This window comes from Lucilia cuprina, chromosome 3 (genome assembly GCF_022045245.1).
Source record: "Lucilia cuprina isolate Lc7/37 chromosome 3, ASM2204524v1, whole genome shotgun sequence".
Classification (NCBI taxonomy): Eukaryota; Metazoa; Arthropoda; class Insecta; order Diptera; family Calliphoridae; genus Lucilia; species Lucilia cuprina.
The window spans coordinates 8,318,119-8,340,478 of NC_060951.1; the positions used below are offsets into that span (position 1 = coordinate 8,318,119).

At 29.7% G+C, this 22,360-nt stretch overlaps 1 protein-coding gene across 2 annotated transcripts; it reads left to right on the plus strand.

The window, feature by feature from the left end:
• Positions 1-659: 659 nt before the first annotated feature.
• LOC111688086 lies at positions 660-20,475 on the plus strand. Of its 2 annotated transcripts, none has more exons than XM_023450576.2 (4): positions 660-1,044; positions 16,793-16,932; positions 17,012-17,168; positions 19,539-20,475. In XM_023450576.2, exons 1-4 carry the CDS (start codon positions 1,003-1,005, stop codon positions 20,349-20,351), a joined length of 1,152 nt encoding a protein of 383 aa, XP_023306344.2. In that variant the 5' UTR covers positions 660-1,002; the 3' UTR covers positions 20,352-20,475. The 2 variants fall into 2 exon arrangements, with proteins under 2 accessions (XP_023306344.2, XP_046802614.1); XM_046946658.1 differs by lacking the exon at positions 660-1,044 and adding an exon at positions 16,603-16,729.
• The last annotated feature ends 1,885 nt before the right edge of the window (positions 20,476-22,360 follow it).

Here is a 22,360-nt window from a genome sequence, read left to right on the forward strand (position 1 = left end):
GTTTTCCATGCCTGATCTGAACTATTCGCATTTGTGTGGTATAAATAAAAACTTGAACAAAAATCTGTTTTCTTTTGTTTAAAGAAATTTTCTGTAGTTTTATTTTTATGTTTTTTTTTTTTTTTTTTTTTTGGGTATAAAATGAAAAAGACGATAAAAGATTTGCTCACTTTTGTCCCGGCAATCAAACGGAAAAGAAGTGGTTGTTTTTATTAAAAAAATATTACACACACATATACAAACAACAATACAGCATATAGTAAACGGTTGAGATTTAAATTTGAAATTTAAACACGTGAATTTTTGAAAAGAAAATTGTTTCATAAAATTTTGAATGAATATTTTTTTGTTGTTATTATTAATAATAAAACGCATATTTGAATTTTGCTCTTGAGGGAAAAGAGCCAAAGCGAAAAAAGCTTAAATTCGTATTAATAAAAACCAATGAAAATATAGAAAAACATAACATTTTACTTTGGAACGTTCAAGTGAAAAGTTAAATAATAAAAAGAAAAACAAAAATATTTTAAACAATTTTTTTTTTGCTAAAAAAAGAAAATATATAATAAATCTTTTGTTAAAGCACATAAATAATAAAAAAAGAAAATTTTGAAAAATTTTAAAAAATTTGTTTATCAGAAAAAAAAGTTACATAAATTTTTAAAGAAAAAAGTGATATAATAATTGAGTGAAAGAAAAAAACCGTTACTTTTTTGTTAACAATTTAAAAAACCAAATTGAATTGATTATTAACGTTATATTTTTCAAAACCGTTAATGCGTTGATTGTTTAAAAATACAAAACTGCTAAAGACGCGTGTGTCTTATGTGGTGTTAACAGTTCAGCTTAAAGCAAATCAAAGAAAAAATAATAAAAAAAACTGCATTTATTTAAACTTCAAATTCTTCAAAATAAACTTAAAACAACAATAAAAAAATATTTATATTTTTGTAATAAATTTTATTTAAATAATAAAAACAACAACAACTAAAACACACAGTCATGGATGTATCACATGAATTGGGAGCATTACGTTTTGTTGTGGTAAGTTATGTGTTTTTGTTTTTTTTTTTTTTTTGTATTTCCAAATGAAAACGTAACTTTATTTACAAACATATAACACTTTCAAATTTATTATGCCACTCTACAAAAAAAAACCGTTACTATTTAAAATGTAATTAATGCAAATTATACTTAAAAATATTTTTGTTTGAGTTAACTAAACAATTATGTGTTAAAGAGTATATACAACACAATCAAACAGAACTACACTAGACCAGCCGCGGATCTAGCTCGAGTTTCTGGGGAGGCGTAACTTTTGTTTTTTCACTTCTTTGTTTTTTTTTTTTAATTTTTTCTTATTGTTATATTTTGTGTGAAAAATTTTCCATTTTGTAGGGGGGGGGGGGGGTGTGAATCACCCTTCACCTACCCCCCGCCCCCAACCAAAATCCACGCCTGCACTAGACTATCGTCCAAACTATAGGTTAGACTTTACTTTAGACTATAGAGTAAACTATACTTTAGACTAAATACTATATTATAATTAGTTTAGACTAAATTATATTATGGACTTTAGTCCAAACTTTAGACTAAGACAGACTATAGCCAAAACTAAATGTCAAACATTTTAACCATACTCTAGAATAAGCTTAAATCCAGCCAATTGACTCAGCTATAGACTGAACTATAGACCAGATTATAAACTATATTCCAGATTAGTGTTAGATCTATAGACTAGACTTAAGTTCAGACTCCAGATTGGACTATAGTTCATACTATAGTACAGAACAAAATTGACTTGACTAGCTAGACTTAAGAGTTCATATAGACTAGACCATAGTTGAGATTATGTACCTGACTTTAGAATAGAGTTGACTATAGTTTAGACTTCAGACTAGAGAATATAGTTTAGTCTTCATACTAGAGAATATAGAGTACTATAGTTCAGTTTATAAACTATATTACAGACTACACTATAAACTGGAGTACAGATTAAGTACTAGAATGTAATTGAGACTATAGACTAGATCACAGTTTAGTCTTCAGACTAGAGAATAAAACGAACGATAGTCTAGGTTATGGAATATATTAGAATAGTATAATACAGACTATAAACTATAATCCAGAATAAAGACCCTATATTATAGACTATAGATTTAACTGTATTTTAAACTATAGACTACCCTATAGTTCAGACTATAGATTGGACTACAGTTCTTACTATTGACTAGGGTATAGTTTGGTCTATATCAGACTATAGTTCAAACTATAAAATAGGATTAAGTTCAGACTCTATTCTAAACTAAAGTTCAGTATATAGACACTAAAGACCAGACTTTAATTCAAATTATAGACTGGTCAATTGTCTACGTTCAGATAGTCCAGATTATAGACTATAGTTCAGACTTGTCTGTTGCCCAGACTATAGACTGTAGTCAAAACTATAGATTGTAATTTAGATTATAAACTATAAACTATGTACTATAGTCAGTCTTGATTATAGTATATAGTTGAAACTATATACTATAGTCAAGACTTTAGACAGTAGTAAAGATTATATTCTTTGGTCTAGATGTAGAGTGTAGTATAGATTGTACAATCTAGTCTAGACTACATACTATAGTTTAGACTATAGATAGTAGTCCAGGTTTTAAACTCTAGTACAGACTATAGACTACTTTGGTTCTGTCACAATGAGATTTATCCAGAATGTTTTTCATATAACCAATTATTCTTATTAATTTCGTAGCTATTATAATGCTGTAATTATTCATTTTACCAACCACTGTTCTAGTATGTAATAGTACACCCAAATATATGACATGCATATAAAACCAGTTAATAACGATACAATCCATGCACATCTTCCATGACAAACTGGCGGGATTTCATTCTTAAATGTTTTACAGCTTTGATCTAATAAATTTTAACTGTTTGACCAGAGGCAGCAGCATCCGCATCAGCACCAGCTTTAAAAAAGTTGTTATTAAAAATAGTTGTCAGTTTGTAGCAAAATCAAGTAGAACTTCTTCTAGTTGGAGATTTGTAGCAAATTGCATTATATATGACTAAATTCTTAGCATAGAGACACACATTTTAAAATTAACTGCTAAGTAATTATACAAAAAATTTAAAAATAAAAAAAAAACATAATATTTAAGATGCTGACACAGTAAAGACCTGCTTGGGAGCCTTTTTAAAATTGGCACAAATTAACAAGAAATGTTTGCATATCAAAGATATGGTACACAACAGAGATGGGAAATTGGAATTTTGTCATATTATTAACTTCAAACAAAAATGTTACTTCGTAGGTTTAAAGGTACCAAACAAATTATCAGCTAAACTTTAGACTAGACCACAGACTATAGACCACAGAATATATACTACAGAACAATCTACTATCTAGACTGTACAGACTAAATCATAGACAATACTGGAATATAGACTATATTGTAGAATGAACTAGAGACAAGACTATAGATTGAACTAGACTATCGATTAGACTATCTAGACTATAGGCTAGACTATACAATAGAATATAATCTATTCTATAGTCTAATCTAAAGTCTTGTTTATAGTCTAGTCTATATTCTAGTCTATAGTCTAGTCTATAGTCTAGTCTATAGTCTAGTCTATAGTCTAGTCTATAGTCTAGTCTATAGTCTAGTCTATAGTCTAGTCTATAGTCTAGTCTATAGTCTAGTCTATAGTCTAGTCTATAGTCTAGTCTATAGTCTAGTCTATAGTCTAGTCTATAGTCTAGTCTATAGTCTAGTCTATAGTCTAGTCTATAGTCTAGTCTATAGTCTAGTCTATAGTCTAGTCTATAGTCTAGTCTATAGTCTAGTCTATAGTCTAGTCTATAGTCTAGTCTATAGTCTAGTCTATAGTCTAGTGTAGTCTATGTAGTGTAGTCTATAGTCTAGTCTATAGTCTAGTCTATAGTCTAGTCTATAGTCTAGTCTATAGTCTAGTCTATAGTCTAGTCTATAGTCTCTGTCTATAGTCTAGTCTATAGTCTAGTCTATAGTCTAGTCTATAGTCTAGTCTATAGTCTAGTCTATAGTCTAGTCTAGTCTATAGTCTAGTCTATAGTCTAGTCTATAGTCTAGTCTATAGTCTAGTCTATAGTCTAGTCTATAGTCTAGTCTATAGTCTAGTCTATAGTCTAGTCTATAGTCTAGTCTATAGTCTAGTCTATAGTCTAGTCTATAGTCTAGTCTATAGTCTAGTCTATAGTCTAGTCTATAGTCTAGTCTATAGTCTAGTCTATAGTCTAGTCTATAGTCTAGTCTATAGTCTAGTCTATAGTCTAGTCTATAGTCTAGTCTATAGTCTAGTCTATAGTCTAGTCTATAGTCTAGTCTATAGTCTAGTCTATAGTCTAGTCTATAGTCTAGTCTATAGTCTAGTCTATAGTCTAGTCTATAGTCTAGTCTATAGTCTAGTCTATAGTCTAGTCTATAGTCTAGTCTATAGTCTAGTCTATAGTCTAGTCTATAGTCTAGTCTATAGTCTAGTCTATAGTCTAGTCTATAGTCTAGTCTATAGACTAGACTATAGACTAGACTATAGACTAGACTATAGACTAGACTATAGACTAGACTATAGACTAGACTATAGACTAGACTATTGACTAGACTATAGACTAAACTAAGGGTTGGACTATAGACTAGACTATATATTTCATATGACTATAGACTGGACAGTAGAGTTGAGTATAAAATAGACTATATAGATTTGACTATAGACTAGACTATAGACTAGAATAGAATATAGTTGTGACTGTAGACTAGACTATATAATAAACTATAGACCAGACTAGATTATAGCCTCGATTCTATTTATTCGATTTAAATAAAGAAAAAAAGTTTTTCATGTGATTATAAACAGAATCTTAACGTTTTCTAATTTGAAAAACTTCGAGACAAAAAAAGCACATGTTTAAAGTACAAAGCTAAACAGACAACTGATAAATGGCCAGCCACTTGCTATAAAGAATTTGAAAATTGGGGCAATTAACATTGCTACGGCTTTCTGTTTTCTATTATCATATTGATTTTTCTAAAACCCTCTCTTTCGTGCCCTTCAGACGGCACTAATGTGTACTCATGGCGGAAGTAATGAAAATGAAAATCGTTTCCATTTCATTAGAAGTCATTTGAGACTCAAATAGAATGATAGCTGTTGTTGTTTAAAGATACCCCTACATCTGAGAAAGGTCGCTGCAGTATTGTCTAACTAAATAGGTTTGAGTTTCCCTCGGGGGAGTTTCATTTAAAATATTTCGTTTCAAAATATTTTAAATTTTAAATAATATAATACTTTTATTCAAAAAAGTTTCTAGGACTTTGTTATATATGGAAACATCCATAAATAATTTTCTATATATTTTTGAATTTGCAACAGATGACTCAGTTTTTAATTTTCTGCATAATGACCGAAAAAAATTTAAAATTTCAAATAAAAATGCATAAATCCTTTATTTTTCTCAAAGGCAAAAAATATATTAGAATCCGACAACACCCACAAGTATTTGAAATACTTGTTCGTCTATATAGAATATTCAAATATTGTCGTTGTCTTGTCTTTTTTGGCAGCGTCATGTAAGAAATATTTTAATTAAAATAAAAATTTTATGCCACCAGTATAAAATAAGAAGAATTTATTAAAGGGGAAGGTAAGCTAATTAAGAAATATTAAAAAAAAAACTTTTTCTTAAGAAAAAGTTTTTCATAACAAGTGACTTTTCCTATAGAAGTGTGCCCCAATCCTTAGATGATACTTCTTTAAATAGGAAAAGTATTTCCTTTTGAAAAAGATACTTTTTTTTTACAGTAAAAGTTCCTCTGTAGAAGAGACTTCTTTAATAGAAAAAGTGACTCCTTTAGAAGATATATTTTGTTTTACATAACAAAAGACTTTTCCTATAGAAAAAGTGTGCTCCAATCCTTAGATGACACTTCTTCTATAGGAAAAGAATTTCCTTTAGAAGGAGATACTTCTTCTACAGAAAAAGTGTCTCTCTAGAAGAAGTGTCTCCTTTAGATAATACTTTTTGTCAAGAAAAAGTTTTTCATAACAAGAGACTTTTTCTATAGAAAAAGTGTCTCCAATCCTTAGATAACACTTCTTCTATAGGAAAAGAATTTCCTTTAGAAGGAGATACTTCTTCTACAGAAAAAGTTTATCTCTAGAAGAGACTTTTTCTTTAGAAAAGTGTCACCTTTAGAAGATACTTTTTTCTATATAAAAAATGTTTCCCTAATAGAGTCTTTTTTAAAGAAGAAGTGTCCTCTTTTAGATTATTTCTATAGAAAAAGTGTCTCTCTAGAAGAGACTATTTCTAAAGAAAAAACGTCTCCTTTAAAAGAAACTTTTTTCTTTGAAAAAGTGTATCCTTAGAAGAGAATTATTCTATGAGAAATGTGTCTCTCTAAAGGAGACTTTTTCCATAGAAAGAGTCTTCTTTAGAATAGACTTTTTTTTAGATAAGTCTTCTACTATAGGAAAAGCATTTCCTTCAGAAGGAGATACTTCTTCTAGAGAATAAGTGTCTTCTTAGGAGATACTTTTTCCATAGAAGAGTGTCTTTTATAGAAGAGACCTTTCTTATTGAAAAAGCGTCTCCTTTAGAAGAAACTTTTTCTATCGAAAAAGGGTCTCATTTAGAAGAAACTTTTTCTATCGAAAAAGGGTCTCCTTAGAGGGGAGTGTTTCTATAAGAAATTTTTTCTATAGAATAAACTTTTTTCAATAGAACGAGTGTCTCTTATAAAAAGACTTTTTCTATAGATAAAGTGTTTCCTTGAGAAGAGCCTTTATCTTTAGAAAAAGTGTTTCTTTTAGAAGAGACTTTATTTTTTTGAAAACATTTTTTCTTAAAAGACACTTCCTCTGCAGAAAAAAAGTGTTTTCATAGAAGAGAATTTTCCTTTAGAAGAAGTGTATATTTAGAAGAAACTTTTGCTATAAAAAAGTGTCACTTTTAGAAGAGATTTCTTAAAGACCCTTTAAAGAGTCTTTTTATATTGAAAATGGGTTTTGTTAAAAGAGAGAAACTTTTTCTATTGGAAGTGGATTCCTTTAAAGAAACTTTTTATATTGAAGAAAGGAAAAAAGTCTTTTTCTATTGAAAATGGGTCTGTTTAAAGAGACTTCTATAAACAATGTGTCTCCGTTAGAAGTGACATTTTGTATTGGAAAAGTGTATTCTTTAAGAGACTTATTATAAAGAAAAAATTCTATAGAAAAGGTATCGCCTCCGAAGAGACTTGTTGTATAGAAAAAGTATTGCCTTAGAGCAGACCTTTTCTACAGAAAAAAATCTTGGATGAGAAAATTATTCGCTTAACACCATTTCCTCCATGTTTTATCTTTAGCATTCATTCATCTACTTACAAAATAGTACGAGTGCAAAAAAATGCACATTTTTTTCTAACATTGCATATCTGAGGCATTATCTGAAGGTCATTTTCAGTCAAGATCATTAACAAGAAAACAAGTCAGGAAGACGGTAAAGAAAAGTTTATAATAGATTTTTCTTTAATTTTTTTTTTTGTTTTTGTAGCATTATTTTAATTTATCATAAATTGTTTTTGTACTTATTTCAAAATTTATGTTAAAACATCTGTTGTGTGTTCGTTTCGGTAGAATATTATTTGAAAAAAGAAGAAGGCAAAAAATAAGATGTATTAGTTTTTAAATGTTGTAGGAATATAATAATTGATTGTTAGAAACAAAAAAAACATTGTTTCATATTTGGTAATAAAAAAAAATTGAAAAAACTTAGATAAATTGAACAAATGTATTTCTAAGTATTAAAGGAGACCAAATATTATCAAATGAGACACTTTTTCTAAAGAAAAAATCTCTTCATTAATTACAGCTGCAAATAAATTGATAAGAAATAGTTTTGTTAAAAGAAATTTGGCAACAATAGCTAAAAAGTTAATTTTATAAAAAAATTGCAGGAAATAGAAATGAAATTAAATACGAAAACAACAATCGTGTTTTGTACAAAAAAATGAAGAGAATTTGAAAACAAAAATGATTTCCTTAAAGAAATTCTAAATGTTCCTACGTTTTTCAATATTAGCTTTGGTCCTTCGAACCCATATAAAAATTCATCTTAATTTTTCTTTCTCTTCACCAAATGTTTAAACATAAATCATAGGAAATTCTTTTAAATGTTTTTTCTTTATTTAAACACGCAAAAATCGTGTGACTATTCGAATTTTTTATGTGGTTCAATTTTTTGCGGCTGTCTTCCGAACACTTGACCATTTTATATCAAAAATAAAATTTTTTGTTTGTATCAAAATCTATAGAGATTTTAATTTTGGGGTTTTTCTTTTGTTGAATTAAAATATTTTCAAATTTACCGCCACATGTGTTGCGACTGCCAAGAAAAACCAGAAAGAAAATCGTTATAAAAATTATATATTTTTAATTACACAGTGCTACAATCAACAAAAAATAACAGAACTCTATGATAGACTATAGACTAGACTAAAGTCTGTTCTAAATACTACCTATAGATAAGACTATGGTCTGTTCTATAGACCAGACTATAGTCTGTATATAGACTATTCCATTGGCCAGACTATAGTCTGTTCTATAGACTATTCTATAGGCCAGACTATAGTCTGTTCTATAGACTATTCTATAGGCCAGACTATAGTCTGTTCCATAGACTATTCTATAGGCCAGACTATAGTCTGTTCTATAGACTATTCTATAGACCAGACTATAGTCTGTTCTATAGAATATTCTATAGGCCACACTATAGTCTGTTCTATTCTATAGGCCAGACTATAGTCTGTTCTATAGACTATTCTATAGGCCAGACTATAGTCTGTTCTATAGACTATTCTATAGGCCAGACTATAGTCTGTTCTATAGATTATTCTATAGACTATACTATAGTCCAGACTATAGTCTGTTCTATAGACTATTCTATAGGCCAGACTATAGTCTGTTCTATAGACTACTCTATAGGCCAGACTATAGTCTGTTCTATAGACTATTCTATAGGCCAGAATATAGTCTGTTCTATAGACTATTCTATAGGCCAGACTATAGTCTGTTCTATAGACTATTCTATAGGCCAGACTATAGTCTGTTCTATAGACTATTCTATAGGCCAGTCTATAGTCTATAGAACATACTATAGTCTGGTCTATAGAATAGTCTAAAGAACAGACTATAGTCTGGTCTATAGAATAGTCTAAAGAACAGACTATAGTCTGGTCTATAGAATAGTCTAAAGAACAGACTATAGTCTGGTCTATAGAACAGACTATAATCTGGTCTATAGAATAGTCTAAAAAACAGACTATAGTCTGGTCTATAGAACAGACTATAGTCTGGTCTATAGAACAGACTATAGTCTGGTCTATAGAATAGTCTGTTCTATAGACTATAGTCTGTTCTATAGACTATTCTATAGACCAGATTATAGTCTGTTCTATAGACTATTCTATAGACCAGACTATAGTCTGTTCTATACACCAGACTATAGTCTGTTCTATAGACCAGACTATAGTCTGTTCTATAGACCAGACTATAGTCTGTTCTATAGACCAGACTATAGTCTGTTCTATAGACCAGACTATAGTCTGTTCTTTAGACTATTCTATAGACCAGACTATAGTTTGTTCTATAGACTATTCTATAGACCAGACTCTAGTCTGTTCTATAGACTATTCTATAGACCAGACTATATTCTGTTCTATAGACTATTCTATAGTCTGGACTATAGTCTGTTCTATAGATTATTCTATAGGCCAGACTATAGTCTGTTCTATAGACTATTCTATAGACCAGGCTATAGTCTGTTCTATAGACTATTCTATAGACCGGACTATAGTCCAGGCAAAGATTTGTTCTATAGTGTATTCTTTAGTCTGTAAAAAGTTATATGCCTTTTAACTATCCACCAACAAACAACTTCTTCTCTTACGCTTTGTCGCTTTCATTGTAGTTTACCACAAAATCAAATCCCTTGATTTATATCTAATAAATCCGCAAAGAGGTTAAAGACACCCACATTATAAATCATTTTTTATGTACAAAAAAAAATATATTAAAAAATTTTGTATTTTTAATAAAAAAATGTTTCAAAAAATTTAAATAGTAATACGCAAATTTGTTTGTCAATGCGATTTAAACACATATACATAAATAATGTCAATATTAAATATCTTCTAAATAAATTAGAAATAACTAAAAAATACTATTAATTTGCTGACGTATATACAAATTTTAAGATTTTTTTTTTTTGAAAATATTTGAAAAATTTTTCTAATCCGTTAAAACAACAAAAAAAAAAAGAGGGGCCAAAGATATTTTAAAAAAAATATATATATAAATTTGATGTTGTTGTCTTGGTTGGCAACATTATTATTGTAAAACACTTAAATAAAAATCAAATAAAATTTTCTTATTTTAATAGAAGTGAGTGTACGAATTCAACATATTAACTTGTCGCATTTTTAAGCAAACTAGCAAAACACAACATATAGATCGTGCCAAATTTTAAAAATACCGGCGAAAAGAAAGAAGACGCCATTTCAGCGACACACTCTACATATAATACACACCCTCAAACACACACTTTTGACCTCGTTGATGGTCAAAGCCAATTGAATACATAGAATGAAAATTCTTCAACAATAATGTAGAGAATATATAATCTAACGACTAAAAATAATCTTTATAGGAGAATGATCGTCTGATGAAACATTACAGTCGGTGGCAACAAACAGGTCTTTGCACTTTATACTTTATGCTTACTATAATGGAAGTGGTATTATACGTTAGTGCTGATATTTGAAACGATCACGAAAGACATGATCATCTGCCGTAGAGAGAGAATAGACTATACTCTGGATTATAGAGTAGACTACAGTATGGACTATAGAGTAGACTATAGTCTGGGCTATAGAGTAGACTATAGCCTAGACTGTAGTCTGGACTATAGAGTAGACTATAGTCTGGACTATAGAGTAAACTTTAATCTGGACTAAAGAGTAGACTATAATCTGGACTATAGAATAGACTATAGTCTTGACTAAAGAGTAGACTATAGTCTTGCCTAAAGAGTAGACTATAGTTTGGACCATAAAGTAGACTAAAGTCTTGACTTCAGGCTAGACTATAATATGGACTATACAGTAGACTATAGTCTGGACTATAGAGTAGACTATATTGTAGACTATAGAGTAGACTATAGTCTGGATGATAAAGTAGACTACAGAGTAGACTATCGTCTGGACTATAGAGCAGACTATAGTCTGGGTTATAGAGTAAACTATTGTCTGGACTATAGAGTAGACTATAGTGTGGACTATAGAGTAGACTATAGTCTAGACTATAAAGTAGACTATAGTATGTACTATAGAGTAAACTACAGTCTGGATTATAGAGTAGACTATAGTCTGGACTATAGAGTGGACTATAGTCTGGAGTACAGAGTTGACTTTAGTCTGGACTATAGAGTAGACTATAATCTGGACTATAGGGTAGTCTATAATCTGGACTATAGAGTAGACTATAGTCTGGACTATAGAGTAGCTTATAGTCTGGCCTATAAAGTAGACTATATTCTGGACTATAGAGTAGACTATAGTCTGGACTATAGAGTAGACTATAGTCTGGACTATAGAGTCACTATAGTCTGTACTATAATCTGGACTATAGAGTAGACTATAGTGTGGACTATAGAGTAGACTATAGTCTAGACTATAAAGTAGACTATAGTATATACTATAGAGTAAACTACAGTCTGGATTATAGAGTAGACTATATTCTGGACTTTAGTCTGGAGTAGAGACTATAGTCTGGACTATGGAGTAGACTTTAAAGTAGACTATAGTCTACTACTACAAAGTAGACTAAAGTCTGGACTATAGAGTAGACTATAGTCTAGACTATATAGTAGACTATAGTCTGAACTATAGGGTAGACTATAGTCTAGATTAAAGAGTAGACTATAGTTTGTATTATAGAGTAGATTTTAGACTAGGGTATAGAGTCTAGGCTATAGTATACTAGAGTCTGCACTATAAAGTAGACTATAGTCTGGACTATAGAGTAGACTATATTCTGGACTATAGAGTAGACTACATTCTGGACTATAGAGTAGACTATAGTCTGTACTATTGTGTAGACTATAGTCTGGATTATAGAGTAGACTATAGATTAGACTATAATCTGGACTATAGAGTAGTCTTTAGTCTGGATTATAAAACAGTCAATAGTCTATAATGCAGTCAATATACTGGACTATAGAGTAATCTATTGTGAGGATTTTGGAGCAGTTTTTAGTGAGGACTATAGAGCAGAATATAGTGTAGACTATAGAGCAGAATATAGTGTAGACTATAGAGCAGACTATAGTGTAGACTATAGAGCAGACTATATTCTGTACTATAGAGCAGACTATATTATGGACTATAGAGCAGTTTATAATCAGGCTGTAGAGTATTCCATAATGTGGACATAAAGAGCAGTCTTTAGTCTGGAATATTTCGTAGTCTATAGTAAGCACAATAGAACGGTATATATTCAGTCTATATTTTGATCTATAAGGCAGTCTAAAGTATGAACATAGTCCTGACTATAGAATAGACTAAAGTCTGTACTATACAACAGATTTTAGTATATATTATAGAACAGTCTATAGGCCGGAATGTAGAGCATATTATAGTCTTGACTATATTGTTTTATTTCGCCAAATATTTGAATAATGTGACAATGAACTTTATCTTTAAAATGTCATAAATTAAAATGCATACTTTTTTCTCTTAATATTTATAACATAATTTGTCTAAAATATCATAACATTTTAATAAAAAATAAGGTTGTGAATGATACACAATAAAAATTGTTTGAAATAAATTTAAAATAATTTATTTGGAAAGCAAGAAATCTATTGTTTAAAACTAAATAGTACCTGCTGTGAACTGGAATTTTTAATTTCCATTTCTCCAAGCAATGTGTTTGTTATCTGTTTAAATTATGCATTTGTTTTTCGAAACAAAAATTTCCCAGTATTTCTAATAATTATGCTTGATCAAAGGTCTGTGAAATTAGTTTCCCAACTATTGTGTTTTTTTTCCAGTTTCAGAAAAGATGAACAAAAAAAATTAAAGCAATTTGAAATGAAAAGAAATTAATTGTATTTCTTTAAAGGGGTTTTCTGTAGTTTAAGTAATTAATTATCTACCAAAAATGATACACAACAGAAATAAAATAAACTTTCTCTCTGTCGCTAGAAATGTGGTTGATATTCCAAGAAAAAATTATAATAATTAACTCAAAAGCTTAATTTAAATTATAATGGTGTCCATTGTTGTCGGAGTTTATAGTTAAAATCATACTAATTAAATGAAGCAAGGTCAAAAATTTGCCAAAACTTAAAGAGTTCTTATGTTAAGTCTAAAAAATAAAAAAGTCATTAATTTTTGCTTACAAAATTAATAATCTGAAGCCAATATATTGAATATTATATAACAAAACAGCTAAATGTCATATAAGATCAGTGATCTTTCTATAAAAGCTTGTATTATTGAAGATAGAGACTATTGAATACTGTCATAGAAATTTTCAAAGTGTCAATTTCTTATATTTGGGACAACGCCATTGGCATCCACCCATTGTAGAACATAAAAAAATAAAACTAGACTAGAATATAAACTAGACCATAGAGTAGACTATCAACTAGTCTAGATTATAAACTAGACTATAGACTAGACTATAGATAGACGACACTATACACCAGACTAGACTATAGACTAGACTATAGACTAGACTATAGCCTAGACTATAGACTAGACTATAGACTAGACTATAGACTAGACTATAGACTAGACTATAGACTAGACTAAAAAAATCAATATGATAATAGAAAACAGAAAGCCGTAGCAATGTTAATTGCCCCAATTTTCAAATTCTTTATAGCAAGTGGCTGGCCATTTATCAGTTGTCTGTTTAGCTTTGTACTTTAAACATGTGCTTTTTTTGTCTCGAAGTTTTTCAAATTAGAAAACGTTAAGATTCTGTTTATAATCACATGAAAAACTTTTTTTCTTTATTTAAATCGAATAAATAGAATCGAGGCTATAATCTAGTCTGGTCTATAGTTTATTATATAGTCTAGTCTACAGTCACAACTATATTCTATTCTAGTCTATAGTCTAGTCTATAGTCAAATCTATATAGTCTATTTTATACTCAACTCTACTGTCCAGTCTATAGTCATATGAAATATATAGTCTAGTCTATAGTCCAACCCTTAGTTTAGTCTATAGTCTAGTCAATAGTCTAGTCTATAGTCTAGTCTATAGTCTAGTCTATAGTCTAGTCTATAGTCTAGTCTATAGTCTAGTCTATAGTCTAGTCTATAGTCTAGTCTATAGTCTACTCTATACTCTACCCTATAGTCTAGTCTATAGTCTAGTCTATAGTCTAGTCTATAATCTAGTCTATAGTCTAGTCTATAGTCTAGTCTATAGTCTAGTCTATAGTCTAGTCTATAGTCTAGTCTATAGTCTAGTCTATAGTCTAGTCTATAGTCTAGTCTATAGTCTAGTCTATAGTCTAGTCTATAGTCTAGTCTATAGTCTAGTCTATAATCTAGTCTATAGTCTAGTCTATAGTCTAGTCTATAGTCTAGTCTATAGTCTAGTCTATAGTCTAGTCTATAGTCTAGTCTATAGTCTAGTCTAGTCTATAGTCTAGTCTAGTCTATAGTCTAGTCTAGTCTATAGTCTAGTCTATAGTCTAGTCTATAGTCTAGTCTATAGTCTAGTCTATAGTCTAGTCTATAGTCTAGTCTATAGTCTAGTCTATAGTCTACTCTATAGTCTAGTCTATAGTCTAGTCTATAGTCTAGTCTATAGTCTAGTCTATAGTCTAGTCTATAGTATAGTCTATAATCTAGTCTATAGTCTAGTCTATAGTCTAGTCTATAGTATAGTCTATAATCTACTCTATAGTCTAGTCTATAGTCTAGTCTATAGTCTAGTCTATAGTCTAGTCTATAATCTAGTCTATAGTCTAGTCTATAGTCTAGTCTATAGTCTAGTCTATAGTCTAGTCTATAGTCTAGTCTATAGTCTAGTCTATAGTCTAGTCTATAGTCTAGTCTATAGTCTAGTCTATAGTCTAGTCTATAGTCTAGTCTATAGTCTAGTCTATAGTCTAGTCTATAGTCTAGTCTATAGTCTAGTCTATAGTCTAGTCTATAGTCTAGTCTATAGTCTAGTCTATAGTCTAGTCTATAGTCTAGTCTATAGTCTAGTCTATAGTCTAGTCTATAGTCTAGTCTATAGTCTAGTCTATAGTCTAGTCTATAGTCTAGTCTATAGTCTAGTCTATAGTCTAGTCTATAGTCTAGTCTATAGTCTAGTCTATAGTCTAGTCTGTAGTCTAGTCTATAGTCTAGTCTATAGTCTAGTCTATAGTCTAGTCTATAGTCTAGTCTATAGTCTAGTCTATAGTCTAGTCTATAGTCTAGTCTATAGTCTAGTCTATAGTCTAGTCTATAGTCTAGTCTATAGTCTAGTCTATAGTCTAGTCTATAGTCTAGTCTATAGTCTAGTCTATAGTCTAGTCTATAACCTAGTCTAGTTTATAGTCCAGCCTATAGCATAGTCTAGTCTGGTCTATAGTATAGTTTATAGTCTAGCCTATAGTCTAGTCTATAGTATAGTCTATAGTATGGTCTATAGTCTAGTCTATAGTCTTGTCTATAGTCTAGTATATAGTCTTGTCTATAGTCTAGTCTATAGTCTTGTCTATAGTCTAGTCTATAGTATAGTCCAGTCTATAGTCTAGTCTATAGCCTAGTCTAGTTTATAGTCCAGTCTATAGTCTAGTCTATAGTCCAGTCTATAGTCTAGTCTATAGTCTAGTCTATAGTCTAGTCTATAGTCTAGACTATAGTCTAGTCTATAGTCTAGTCTATAGTCTAGTCTATAGTCTAGTCTATAGTCTAGTCTATAGTCTAGTCTATAGTCTAGTCTATAGTCTAGTCTATAGTCTAGTCTATAGTCTAGTCTATAGTCTAGTCTATAGTCTAGTCTATAGTCTAGTCTATAGTCTAGTCTATAGTCTAGTCTATAGTCTAGTCTATAGTCTAGTCTTTAGTCTAGTCTATAGTCTAGTCTATAAAAGTACTTTTCTTGGTGTAAGTTAGTACCATTCCAGTACCATGCTGTCCATGTCTGTGCGATCATAATAATCTGAAAATTGTGTGTGCTTTTACATTTTGCACATATACATACATATGCAGTATATGTACTTGTCTGTTTCGGGGTCTCTTGCATTGTCTTCTTCATTCTATATATGATTGTAACTAATTGTTTTTTTGATTTTGATATATAAAGAACTGGCAGTTGCTGCGCATTAAAGATTTCTACAAAGAAACGGTTGCTACATCTTTTTCACATTAAGAAAAATTTTCATTAAAAAAACTCAGAATACACGGATCTCATTTGAAAATCTTAATTCTTAAGTAACACTATAACTTGTTATAACAATTCGTTTAAATCCGTTAAATTTTATAACGCCACACCGCTCCGCCTATATTGTGTTTGTGAAACTTTATTTTAAAAAAAAAATTTACCAAAAACAAAAGAAAAATTTTTAATTTTTATAAATTTGTTTCTTTCAATTCTTTTTCAAAATTCTTTGTATCAACACTAAAATGGATCCTGTAATTCTCCTAAGCTTAATTGCAAACTAATCATCCACTTCTTAACTTATTTTTTATTTACAGGACTCTCCTCTATCCTCTAAGGTCGCCATGTTTAATCAACATGTCAATCAACACAAACAATCACAACTTTTAAATCCATTTTCTAATCCCGATGGCAGATCATCACCCAAGCCCACATTTTCCAAAGATGAATATGGCAAGTAAGTAGTCGTTTTTAAAGAAAAAATCTCTAAATCGTTTGAAAATATTGTTATATATCTCTTTCACCATTACTTGCAGACCTTTGGCGGGTAGTTTGACCGAAATGCGAGGACAGAAAGCTAATATACATGTTCTTAAGGAAATGTTGGAATTGTGTCAAATTATCGATTCAGAGGGTTATGATGTTAAAGATGAACCCTCCATGCGTGTTATACCATTTGGAGAGTTATTTAATGTAAGTTTTTCTTCTGTAAAGAATTTATCGTTTAGAAAGTGTTCTTGTTATAGAAAAATGTTCGCCAAGGAAGTGTCGCTCAAAAAGAAACACATTTACTGTAGGAATGGTCTTCCAAAAGTAGAAACTTGATTAATATAGAAAAAGTCTCTCAAAAATGAATCACTTTTACTAGTCTATAGTCTAGTCTGTAGTTTAGTCTATAGTCAGGTCTATAGTCTAGTCTATAGTCTATTCTATAGTCTAGTCTATAGTCTAGTCTATAGTCTAGTCTATAGTCTAGTCTATAGTCTAGTCTATAGTTTAGTCTATAGTCTAGTCTATAGTCTAGTCTATAGTCTACTTTATAGTCCAGTCTATAGTCTAGTCTATAGCCTTGTCTGTAATCTAGTCTTTAGTCTAGTCTATAGTCTACTTTATAGTCTAGTCTATAGTATAGTCTATAGTCTAGTCTATAGTCTAGTCTATAGTCTAGTCTATAGTCTAGTCTATAGTTTAGTCTATAGTCTAGTCTATAGTCTAGTCTATAGTCTAGTCTGTAGTCTACTTTATAGTCCAGTCTATAGTCTAGTCTATAGCATTGTCTGTAGTCTAGTCTTTAGTCTAGTCTATAGTCTACTTTATAGTCTAGTCTATAGTATAGTCTATAGTCTAGTCTATAGTCTAGTTAGGACAGTCTAGGCTAGACTTTTTGTATTAGAAAAGTATCTTCAAAAGAGAATTTGTCGAGAGTTTTTAAAGAAAAAAGTTTCTTTTAAGAAGTGTGTTTCTAAAGAAAATGCTTCTTTTAGGAGACAATTCTTCTACAAAAAGGCTTAATTAATGAGACATTTTTTCTATAGGAAAAGTCTCTTTTTAAGGAAGAAAAGTCTCTGTCAAGGAGTACCTTTTTCAATAGAAAAAACGACATGTTTTTATAACCGGAAAGACTACACTTTTGAGATATTTTTTGTATAGAAAATGTATCTAATAAGAAGATACTTTTTATAAAGAAATAGTCTCTATAAAGACTAGTCTCTTTTCTATAGAAAATGTCTCTTTTGGAACACATTTTTTCAACGAAAAAAATCTAAATTTAGGAGACATTTTGTTTTTATAGAAAAAGTCTATTTTTAAGGTAGAAAAGTCTCTGTTAAGAAGTTTCTTTTTAGACAAAGGTTTTTAGGAAATACTTTTTCTATAGAAAAATATCTTTAAAGAATTCTCTTTCAATAAGGCATTTTTCCCTTAGAAAGGTTCTCTTTTAAGGGCACACTTTTTCTATAGAAATATTTCTATTAAGATGAAACTTTTCCTTTAGAAAAAGTTTCTTTTAAGAATACTCTTTTTCTACAAAAATTCTCTTTTTTATAGAAGGCACTTTTTCTATAGGAAAAGTCTCTTTTAAGGAGACACCTTTTCTATAGAAAAGTTTCTTTTAAGAAGACACTTTTGCTATTGGAAAAGTCACTTCTAAGGAGGCGCTTTTGCTATGGGAAAAATATCTTTAAAGGAGACATTTTTTTCTACAGAAAAAGTCTCTTATAAGGAAATACTTTTAAGGATATACATTTCTATGGAAGATGCCACTTTTAAGAAGAAACTTTCTCTATAGAATCTCTTTTAAGTAGACACCTTTGCTAGTCACTTCTAAGGAGACGCTTTTTCTATGGGAAATGTATCTTTTAAGGAGACGCTTTTTCTACAGAAAAAGTCTCCGATATGGATATACTTTTAAGAACACACTTTTTCTTTAGAAGATGCCACTTTTAAGAAGACACTTTCTCTATAGAATCTCTTTTAAGTAGACACTTCTGCTATTTGAAAAGTCAATTCAAAGAGACGCTTTTGCTATAGGAAAAGTCTCTGTTAAGGAGAATCTTGTTCTACAAGAAAAGTCTCTGTTAAGACATATTTTTTCTATAGAAGATACCCATTTTAAGAAGACACTTTCTCTACAGAATCCCTTTTTTTCTATAGAAAAATTCTCTTTTGAGGAGACACTTCTTTTATAGAAAGTCCTGTAAATCAGACACTTTTTATATTATCGTAATAGTGTCTTTTAAGAAGACACTATTTCTACAGAAAAGAAAACACATTTTCTATTTAAAAGTTCTCATTTAAGAAGATACTTTCTCTATAGAAAAACTCTGTTATGGAGATACCTTTAAGGACACATTTTTTCTTTAGAAGATGCCTCTTTGAAGGAGACAAATCTTTAATGGAAAGTCTCTTTAAAGAAGGCATTTTCATATAGAAAAAGTTTATTTTAAAAAGAAACTTTCTCTTGAGAAAAAAACTCGTTTTAAGAGACACTTCTTCTCAGTTATTATAATTTGTTTCTCTTTTTTACTCATTCTTACGTTTTTATTTCTCTTCTCTCCCTCTTAGATTTACAATTACATTTCCGACAAAGTTGTGGGCATACTCTTGAGAGCTCGCAAACACAAACTGGTGGAATTCGAAGGTGAAATGTTATTCCAAAGACGTGACGATGATGTGCCAATTTTCTTGATAAAGCCCATACATGAAATTCGACGCGATATGGAGAGTAAAATTGAGAGTATTAAAAGATGTGGCAGCCCAGCGCCACAGGCAACATCTGTGCTATTGGATAAGAAAGCTCATGGTTTAGATGTACCTTCACCTAGGAGTTCAGTGTCAAGGACACCATCACCACAAACCTCTAAGGCAGGAACACCAGCACGTGAAGTTAAACCAAAAGTAGCCGAGACACCAGTTGCCACAGAAACAACCAAGATACAAATAAGTGAGGGTTCTGCTGAGGCTAAGAAGACTGTAGAAGTGGAGAATAAAGTTCAAGAAACTGAAAACAAACCAGTGGAAAAAGTAAGTGCTCCAACAGAAGCAGTAGCCACACAACAAGCACCACAGCCAACAGAAGTTAAAGAAGAAACAAAATTACAGGAAGTAGAGGCAAAGGAATCTAATCCAACAAATACAGTTGAGACACCAGCTCCAGCCACAGATATCAAGACCGATGTTAATAATAACGACGATTTGCCCACTATTGTTATAGAAGCTACTGCAGTTTATCATGGTCCTAGCAAAACTGTGGAATCCTCTCAAAACGCTGCCCCTGTCGACAACACCAACACCACCACCATCCCCTTAACTAGCGATTCAGAACCTAATAGTGCAATAGTTACAAGTGCCCCCTCAGAAACTGTTGCCAGTGCTTAAGCTATTAATTTTTAAGTTTCTTAATTTATTTCAAATCATAAAAAAACATTAGTTTTAAATTAAAAATTAGTGACAAGACGTCTCAATATGCAACCTAACCTAACTTTAATTTTTTTTGGGTTTTCAACTAAATTTATTAGATATGTACTACTTTTCTGTCTCCTAAATATTTCTAGGCTGCAGTATTATAAATGGTGTAAATATCGAATTAATTAAGCTAAATTTAATCAAATTTCTCTGTAGTCTTTTAATTTATTTTATTATTTTTCTCATTATTTCCTTGGTTTATAAATTATTTATACATATAGTGATATATAAAATACATTATTTAACAAAATTTATAATAAATTAATTAATAAAAAAAGCAGTAAAATAAACTAAAATATAAAAACCGATTGTATTGTATTCATTATTTTAAACCAACTATACCCTGTGTGCTTTGCTACCCACTTAAAAATTTTGAAGATTCTAACTGTAACCAAGCCCTCCCCCATGATTAAAGTCCCCTCTTTTTTCCACAAAATGTTCTTTACTAGAATTTCAATATATCTCCTAACAGGGATGTCTTTTTGGGAAAATCATTTCAACTTAATTTCGAAGGAGTTGTAAGCATTTCACCTGAATATTATTTTGCCCGGATTCTTTGCGAAGTTGCTTAAAGCATATCGTCAATCCGAATGGACCACACCAAAGAATAGTTGAATTCTACTAGAGTGACCCTGACATGTGACCATCCAAGAGAATAGGATGTTATCTTGGAGTTTTTTTTTTTTTGTAGAACGATTCTTAAAAGATCACGGTGGTCACTTTTAAGATCGCTCATCTTAGAATCGTTTGTAAGTCCATATCTATCTATCTATCTATCTATCTATCTATCTATCTATCTATCTATCTATCTATCTATCTATCTATCTATCTATCTATCTATTTATTTATTTATTTATTTATTTATCTATCTATCTATCTATCTATCTATCTATCTATCTATCTATCTATCTATCTATCTATCTATCTATCTATCTATCTATCTATCTATCTATCTATCTACCTATCTATCTATCATCTATCTATCTATTTAGTTATTTCCATATAAATAAAACACATTTTGCAGTTTTTTTGTTAAAAATATTTCTTTTCTTTATTTGATAATTCTCGCATGAATTTTTCACAATTCATCGAAAATTTTTTGTAAAATTTTTTTCGGCTTTTTTGAAACAAATTTTCAAAAAAAGTTTAACTTTCGATGAGTTCTTAAAACGAACTCACACAAAAGTAGCTGTAAGAAAAAAATCTTTATAAAAGATATAAACACAAAAAAATAAACTTGTTTCAACAAAAACAAAATTATAACTAACAATTATAAAATAATAATAATAATAATAATTAAAAAGTGAGAGAGAAGTGTATATAAATTAAATAAAAAAAACATTGAATTACAAACAAAATAAACAATATTTTTCGTAGATAAAATATAATGTAATTTTAAATAAATTAAAGGAATTAGTGCAGCTTTTTATAATTAGTTAAGGCACAATTATTTAAAGAGAGTTTTACTTTTAAAGAAATATGTTTGAAATTTGAATTAGAAGACTGTACATTAGATAAATTTCTTTTTTTTTATAAAATAAATTAAGATAATTTAAAGACGTAATTTGTGAGTTTTTTTTGGTTAATAAAATAAACTAAATGAGAATTTTTTAAATGCAAATATCACAATATTGGTTTTTTTAAGAATTTTCTAGTTTTAAAATTTTTAGATTTTTTTATCTAATGATTTTTTTTTAATTTTTTGTACAGTTTGAGTTGTTTGTTCTTTTTTTTTTGTTGTTTTTTGTTTAATGCTTAAAAAAATGCACAAAATTATAAAGAAAATAATCACAGTTGTTGTTGGTTTTTGTTTGTTTGTTGGCTAAAATATTTATAGATTTTTTGTTGTTGTTTTAGTTTAAATATTAATAGAGATTAATAGATAATTATGGATTTTTATTTATTAATAAATGAATTCTTTT